The sequence below is a fragment of the Natator depressus genome, chromosome 4, assembly GCF_965152275.1.
Source record: "Natator depressus isolate rNatDep1 chromosome 4, rNatDep2.hap1, whole genome shotgun sequence".
Taxonomy (NCBI): domain Eukaryota; kingdom Metazoa; phylum Chordata; order Testudines; family Cheloniidae; genus Natator; species Natator depressus.
The window spans coordinates 139,452,760-139,461,056 of record NC_134237.1 but is presented as its reverse complement, the minus strand read 5'-3'; the positions used below and the strand labels follow the sequence as shown (position 1 = coordinate 139,461,056).

Genomic DNA, 8,297 nt, shown 5'->3' with positions numbered 1-8,297 from the left:
TTGCTACAGGCCACCAAAGAGGAGAGTGGACATAGCAACCGTCCCGCTCGCTGCCCCTGCCTTGCAGAACCAGTGGTCCAGCAGCTGAGCTGCAGTCAGGGCCGTGGAGAAGAGTTACAGCGTTCAGTGTATTGGCCTTGGAATGATGAACCCTGGAGCTGGCCCTACACAGATAGGAACCTGAGGTTGATGCAGCCTCGGGGTGATCATTTCATGACTGACGCTGAGGCCCCAGGCCAGATACCACAGCAGCAAGGTGCCCTGGCAGTGGGTGCCACAGAAAACCCTTCCCTAAATCAACAGGTTTGTGACCCTTCGTTAATATGTCCTTTGTTTGTCCTTCGGCCCAGGGGCTCTGTGGAGGTCCTACGGCAGAAACCAGGTTCCGGAGTCCCTGAGGGCAGAGCCTGAGGACAGGGAGAGACATCCCATCCTGACCGCTCTACAAGAACTTCCTACTTTAATGCTAAGTTCCCTTTGGCCCCATGAATCCCAGGGTGTGTGTGGGGCTCAAATACTATGTAATGGAAGGTGCACAACAAATCTCTCCCCCTCCCCCTCTGTCTTTCCAACCCTTCCCCCACTGAGAGAGACCCCCTTTCTTTCTTTAAGGGGCTAGCAAAAAGTGCCGTGTGGCTGCAGCATGGGAGGAGAGACTAGCCGGGCTCTCCCAGAGAGGTGTCTTGGTTCACATAAGGAGCCTTCTCCTTCCCGTCCCTACCTTAGGAAGGCAGAAGTTCTTACCTGAGGGTGGAGAGAATAAGGAATTGTTCACTCTCCAGCTGGATCCAGAGACTGAAGCTGTCAGATACTTCCTGATAATTGCTACCATGAGGCCCCAGCTGTAGCTCATTTAAGGCATCAAAGAGGCAGCTCTAACCAGCCAGCAGGAACTGAATCAGCGTGGGTAATTCTGCCGTCCATAAACCCCTCCAGCGGATCTTTGCCGTTCACCTCGGGTTGGCGTTCCATGGAGGAGACAAAGGGCCTAACTCTCCTATTACATACACCGGCCTGACATCGCCACAACGTCCCAAGCCCTACCACTGAGGTGTGCCGCTGTCAGACGAGGTGTGGGTGACTCTGGCAAGGGAGAGTCTCTGAGCCTGGAGTCCCGTGGGCTCCCGGAGCCTGCTGTGAACAGGGAGGAGTGCCACGGAAACACCAGAGCCAGACCAGAATCTGGCTCAGGGGACAGGATGTGCTCTGAGGTTTGGGACCTAGATTTTGAAAGTTCGACGAGGTGCCAATCTGCAGCTGTCAGCACCTAAAGACCTTTCGAAACCTGGCCCTCAGCAACCTCTCTCCATCTTTGCTTTGTCCCCCCCCAGTTAATATACGTTGCCTGTGGATGCATTTACACTCACTTGCTCTGAGCTGTTGCTTTGCAGCTGGGGACAGGGGATAAACCGAGTGTTAAAAACCACAGAGTGGGACCAAACTGGCTGTGGCAAAATGGACACTCGTCCAGCCCTCAGTGCAGCAGAAACGCTCTCAGACAAAACAACTGCAAGGAAATTGAAAGAGAACAATGAGGAGAACTTCACAGGATCTTCATCAAGGAAAATAAGGACATGACCAGGCAACAGGGTTTAACTTTCATCAGCTTAAACTTCTGCAACTTTTGTGTGTGGACACTCCTACATCGGTTTAGCTTGTGCCTGTACGTTTGCTGGACCCAGATAAACCGCTATAAACCAATGAGGGTTGCAGTGGGGTGGCCTGCCCCTTTAAGGGCAGAAGCCCTAGAGCAGGCCTGCCCTGTACAACTGGGCCCGCTTGCCACGGCTGGGCTGGGGTGAGAGGTGTAAGTGACAGTGGGTTTGCAGGAACTGATTCTCCGACAAAAAGCAGCAGGATGTAGGGAGGGCCGATGCTTAGGATCGCCCTTGCTCTTTCTCTCACGCTACAGAGTCTGCTGGGAGTGAGCGGATGCCAGCAGGGAACCCTGAGTTTCCAGGGAAAAGGGGTCCAGGCAGAGAAGCCCTGGAGACACCCAGCGGGAAAGAGACTGGGAGTGTGAACATGATGGGGATTTCTGAGAACTTTACTTGGGGAATGATTGTTCAGGGTTAATAAATCCAGCCCCAAGAAAGGATGTGCTGCACCTGACAAGAGTGTATTGTGATCATTTGACTGAGAAAGCCCTGAAAAGTGGGGAAACTGAGGCAGACCACCTGCACAGTGACCTCAGGCCACTTAGGAGGTGCTTACGAGGTGGCCAGCCTGTTCACAAGTATCCACACACACGCTGGTTTATAGTCAGTATAATATCACGCCTTTAGTTATAATGATACACTTGGAGTGAAGACCAGTCCTCGGGAATTTCTAGGCAAATCTGAATGTGCAAATGAGCAGAGCCCCGAGATTATGGGGTTCAAGAATGGGGAGGGGGCTTCTCAGTAGGACAGCTCCCTCAGAGCCTGAGAGCAGATCCAGCGCTGCATCCCTTGGGCACCCAAACTCCTGGTGAAGTCTGTGGGGATTTGGGGTGTGTGAAGAGCGTTGGGCTGGTCCCCAAAAGACACCCCCTGCCCTGGCCAGCACTGTTATATTCCTGCTCTCAGACTTCTAGGAATTCGGATAACTTCACCCGGCCAGCAGCAGAAAAGTTACACAATAGAAATTAATCCCTGAATTTCCCAGGCCGAGGCAGTGCAAGGATCTGCTTTCCCAGGGGAAGCATCCTAAAAGCATCCATTTTGTGCCTGTCGTAACTACAGACCAAGGAGAGGAACAAGCTAAACCTCTTTACGGAGCAGAAGCCAAAGCAAGGATTTAGGGGCCGTGAGCTGGCTCTGCCAGGCTCCTACCCCAAAGGCCTGGTCCAATGGACAGAGCACGGGGTGAGGAATCAGGAGGGAGGTTCTCTTTCCAGCCTTGCCATTTACTCATCACCTCACTGCTCCATGCCTCGGTTTCCCCATCTCCAACACCGGGTTCGTAGTGCTTATTCACCTCTGTGAATTGCTTTGAGATCTGCAGGTGACGAGCCCTGCCTAAGTGTTAAGTATTATCATGAACTCTGCTAGCACTTACGCATGGCAAAGAAAACACCACACAGGCCTCTTTGCTACCGGACAACGGAGGACGAAGAGTCAAAACAACTTAGAAGATTGTAAAGCTTTATTGTAGCTCAGTTTATTGTGTATCATTTAAACTTAGCTTATCGATTCGGGTTCACAGGCTTTACGAGGCGACACGCTCTGAGGCTTTACAGGATGCAGCAGGCTGCACGGTGCAGCTTGGGGGAGACCAGGAGGCTGCATGGCGGGTCCTCACCGGCTCCCCGCTTCTGCTTCCCAGAAGCTTGCGCTGGAACGAGAGGGACAAGTTCACCGGTACTCGGGAGTTATCCAGGTCTTATTCTCTTCCTTATCCCCACGCGTAGAATTAACTGAGGCCAGAGGGAGAGCACTCTAGAGCAATATGAAAGACTCCCATTATGAGAAGGTTGGTCGTGCGCCTAAGACACTGGGACTCAGGAGATTTGGGTTCAGTCTCCAGCTCCCTCACAGGCCCCCTTAAATAAGTCACGTAGGGAAACCGAGGCACAGAGACTAAGGCCCAGATCCTCAAAGGTACTTACGCACCTAACACCCACTGAAATCAATGAAATACATAGATACAGATGGAGCTGGTCATACCCCGGGGGAAGACTGTACAGAGTTTGCAACTATGACATCGGCAGTTTACTATGATTGTAGATGAAACCTTTAACGTTCAGGGATACACACAGCTTTGAATCTGGGCTGCCTGATCCAGCTGAACTCAGGTATTTTACCCCTAGCCCACTCTTGAGTGGCGAACACCAACGCGTGGGATAGTGGATGAAAACACCCACACGCCAGCACTCTTTGCTTGGCTCAGTCACGAGGAGCTATGCATCCCAGATAGCGAGACTGCGAATAGGGCTGATTAGTGAATGCTCCAGAAAGACTGGGGGGGGGGCACTAGTGTAGACAGAGCAAGTTGTACTTGAACACGTGTTAGCTGATTGAGGGGAACCCCGAAGTGCCCACTAGGGTCCCCCTTGACCAGCTAATCCATGTGAAAATATAACTTGTCCTGGCTACCCCAGGGTTTGTTTTAACGTGTTAGCCACCTTTCTTTAACACAGCTTTTACCCTAGTGTAGACCCTGCCGGGGGCTGGCTTGTCAAAGCCAAGGCGCTCCGGGAACGTGGAATGCTCAGACCACTTCAAGTGTCTCGATTGGGGGTTGATTCCCAAAACGAAGCCACCCAAAATCACTCGGCCTCGATCCCAAGGCCAGAAGGGCCCATCCTGATGATGTAGTCTCACCCCCCGGATACCACAAGCCAAAGCACTGCCCCCAACTGTCCCTGGAGCCGAGCTGTTAGAAGAACAGCCCATCTGGATTTTCAAGTTCCCAGTGCTGGAGAATCCCCCGCCCCCCTTGCGAAATTGTTCCGCGGGTTCATCACACCCCCCGCCCCCCCCCCCGGCTACAAATGGACCCCTTATTTCCGGGCTGATTTCACTTGGGCAGAGCCTGGCCCCAATCCTGCTTTGAAGAGCTGAGCGGTGTCTTCTGGGTTCACACACCCGGACGCAAAGCCAGGATCGGTACGTTTGGCGGCTGTCCATGGACACCTTTGCGTTGGCTTGTTTCCACCACGGAACGGTAAAGCCCAGTCCGCAGGGAGCCAGAGCCTTGGCTTTAGCACCTTCTCGTCTCTCTCTCTGGCGTCTTCAACCCCCCACCCATTGGGGGATCACAATCAAGTAACAAGAAATCCCTGGCGCGCCCCTTTAATTCCCTTTATTCTCAAGGGATCGCCTTGGTCACCAGGGAACCTTCCCACCCAGCTCCCCCGCCAGCTGCCCGCAGAGCTCCGGCCCCCTTCCTCGCTCAGTGTCTTCCCGGGAGAGCTCCGATGCCGGCGGGCAGCGAAGGCGGATCACACTTCGCAACATCCCAATGGGTTTAGACACCGCCCCTCCCCCGGCGTTACACACATACACACACTGGGTGAAGCCCCTGCCCCCCCCGCCCCCCCGCCGCCCCCAGCTTAGAATCCCAGCTGCAGGGGACAGAGCCCGGGATCCGAGCAGCCCTAGCCCGGGCACACACCCACTGGCTGGGGATCGACAGAGCCAGGGGCGGGGTGGGTCTTGGTGACGGAGCCACACAAGCTCCTGCCGCTGGGAATCATTGCGCGGGGGGGGGGGGGGGGGGGCGCATCTGGACAGCTCCAGCTGCCAACATCTGCGGAGGCAGAAGGCTGCGCGCCGCGGGTTTTGCTGGCGCAGCCGGGGCAGGCTGGGCGAACAGCTGCTGCCCCCCCGCACCCCCCAACAGGGGAAAAGGCTCAAACCCCAGCACGCCCCGGGGCTCCTGCGCAGCGATGCGGGCTGCAGAGGGACGTCACAAAAAGTGAAAGCGACACCCCCCTCCCCGGCTCCCTCCCCCAGCGCAGCCCCAGTCCCGGCGTTCACAAGCAAGGCGGGGATGCCACCGCCGTGCCGCGGCCGGGGGAATCGCTGCCCGCCGGCCCCTGGCCGCGGGGCGCAGGAACGCCCGCTGGGGCGAGGCCGGGCGGGCGGCCCCAGCCGCTCACGGGGTGCCCTGGTGCTCCCAGGGCACCGGGTCGCTCTCCTCCCCCGCCGCCGTGTCCCTGCGGTGCTGCCAGAAGTGCTGCAGGTCGGGAAGCTCCTTCTCCGCCGCCGGCGCCTCCCGCAGCGCCTGGGTGCGCTCCGCAGCCCCGGGGCCTCCCCGTCGGGCCAGCGCCCGCAGCCCGGCCCGGAGCTCCGGGCAGGCCGCCAGCAGCACCGCGGGGCCCAGCGCGCCGGGGAGGAAGAGCGCGGCCTGGGCCAGCCCCGCCAGCGCCGCCGGGGGCAGCCGCGCCCCGCCGAGCCGGCCCCAGAGCCACAGCCCCCACTCGGGCAGCCAGGCGGCGTGGAAGAGCAGGCAGAGGCCCAGCAGCAGGCGGGTGGCCGGGCCGGGCGGGGGCGGGCGCTGCCCGGGCGGCCCGCGGGCGCGCAGGGCTCTCCAGTAGCAGCCGCCGGTGAAGGCGGCCGGCAGCAGCAGGGCCAGCAGCGGGTAGGCGGCGTCGAAGACCCGCATGAAGCCGGCGGCGCCCGGGGGCGGCTGGAAGAGGCAGCGCGGCCCGTCGGGGCTGGGCTCCAGCCGGCTGAAGAGCAGCAGGGGCAGCGGCAGGCCCAGGGCCGGCAGCCAGAGCAGCAGCAGCGGCAGGAGCGGGGGCCGGGGCCGGGGCCCGGGCAGGGCGTGCGGGCCGGGGGCCGGGCCGGCGAGCTGCTGCAGGCGGGCTCGCCCGACGGCCGCCAGCGCGAAGCACTTGGCCAGCAGCGCGGCGTGCAGCAGCCAGTCGCTGCCCCGGCACAGGGGCCCGCCCAGCGGCCAGGCGCGGCGGCAGGCGGCGGCCAGGCGCAGCGGGGCGCACAGGAGCAGCAGGAGCAGGTCGGCGCCGCAGAGGTGGAGCAGCCCGGCGAGGGGCGGCGAGCCCCGGCCCCGCCGCAGCTCCTGGCCCAGCACCGCCAGCAGCAGCAGGTTGCCCGCCAGCCCCGCCAGGCCCAGGGCGGCCAGGACCAGGGGCAGCGCCAGGGTCCCGTCCAGCCCCGCGCCGGGCCAGGGGACGGGCTGGGAGCTGTTCATGGCCCCTGGCCGGCGGGCAGCGGGTCTCTGCGCAGCGAAGAGGCGGGCAGGGGCGTCGGGGCTCCGCGGGGCGGCTGGTGGCGCAGCGATCTGGGGTCCGGCTGCCCGTGGGAGCCAGAAGCCCGGCCAGGCATGTAACAACGTGCGTCGGTTCTCGGGCGGGCCCCCGCCGCTGCGCTGGAGCCGAGCGACGGAGGGTCCCTGAGCCAGCTGGGGCACAGGCCGCCCGCTACCTCCACATCGGCTGGCGGGGCGCGGGCAGCCCACGCTGGCTCCCTAGCCGCTGGATCCCGGCTGCGAGCTGGCTGGAGAGCTGGGAACTCCTCGGGGTAGCGGCGCCGGGAGCTGCTCCCCGAGGCGTGGTGCTGAAATGGGACCTGCCAGCCCGGAGCCCGCCCGGCTATATGGCACCGCGCTGACATCAACTCCCACGTCAGGCCCCCCGCCGCCCCCCGGATCACCAGCCCCCGCCCTGCAGCCAGCGGGAGAGCGGCTCGGATACCGGCACGGACTGGCTGGGGCGGGAGCCGTCGGCGTTAATGCGCAGATGATTTCACATCCATTGGACTCACCGAAATCCCTCCCCGGTGTCCCCCTGCACCCCCGCGATCACCCCTTCGCTAGAGATGCGAAACTAGTTTGACACTGGTGATGGCTCCGGCCGCCAGCTGTGTGTGGAGAGGCGGGGTCCCCCCTGCACCCCTTGTGCTGGAGCTCAGCGCCTCTTGCCTTCCACGGGTGCCGGGGAGGCAGAGCGAGCTGCCAGGGGGATCCCCGCGAGCGCGCGGAGTCCACAGCCCCGGCTCTGCTTGCCGGCGAGGCGTCGGGGTAATTCCTGCTTCCCCCGGCGAGATCAGACCCCCTGCCGGTGTCCGGCCCCCGGGGAAGCGGAGGGATCAGAACAATGCCGATTCCGAGGCCGGAAGGGGTCGCAGAGAGAGGATCCCCTCTGCCCTTCTCTGGGCCGGCCTGGAGACCTGCCCCCGAATCGTTCCTGCCGCCGCGCTGTTAGAAGACACCCCGCAGCGGGGGAGACTCCCCCAGAGCCCCGGGACATGGTGCCCGTGGTTCAGGACTTTAGGACAGAGAGGCACCTGCGTTTGTTCTCTCTCTAATCATGTTTCCGGCACCGTCTCCAGGCAGGCAGCTGGTGGAGCGAGGCCGGAATCCAGGGCCGGGGGCGCCGGAGCCAGCGCGGCCAGGGGCTGATCCCAGCGTTCATGTTGGGGGGCCCTGCTGCCGGTGTCACGGAGTGTGGGGGAGTCCAGGCCCTGCACCCCTCTTCCTGGGATTCGCTGAGACTCTCAGCCAGCCAGTAAAACAGAAGGTTTATTGGACAACAGGAACACAGTCCAAAACAGAGCTTGTGGGGACACCCAGGACCCCTCAGTCAAGTCCTTCTGGGGGAGCAGGGAGCTTAGACCCCAGCCCTGGGGTTCCCTGTGTTCCTCCACCCAGCCCCAAACTGAAACCAAAACCCCCACAGCAGGTTCCCTTCTGCAGCCTCTGTTCACATTCCTGGGCAGAGGTGTCACCTCCTCCTCCCCCTCCTGGCTCAGGTGACAGGCTCTCAGGTCTCCCGTCCCCAGGGCACATTCCCAGGTCAACACTCCCCCCTCCCTGCTGCGTCACATCGTCACAGCCGGGCAGCGGCCGTT

General features: G+C 61.4%; 1 protein-coding gene across 1 annotated transcript; it reads right to left on the bottom strand.

The window, feature by feature from the left end:
• Window positions 1-5,580: 5,580 nt before the first annotated feature.
• LOC141986996 (G-protein coupled receptor 151 protein-like) lies at window positions 5,581-6,639 on the bottom strand. The gene is made up of 2 exons (XM_074952083.1): window positions 6,299-6,639; window positions 5,581-6,157 (listed from the first exon to the last, which is right to left on the bottom strand). Exons 1-2 carry the CDS (start codon window positions 6,637-6,639, stop codon window positions 5,581-5,583), a joined length of 918 nt encoding a protein of 305 aa, XP_074808184.1.
• Window positions 6,640-8,297: the final 1,658 nt, after the last annotated feature.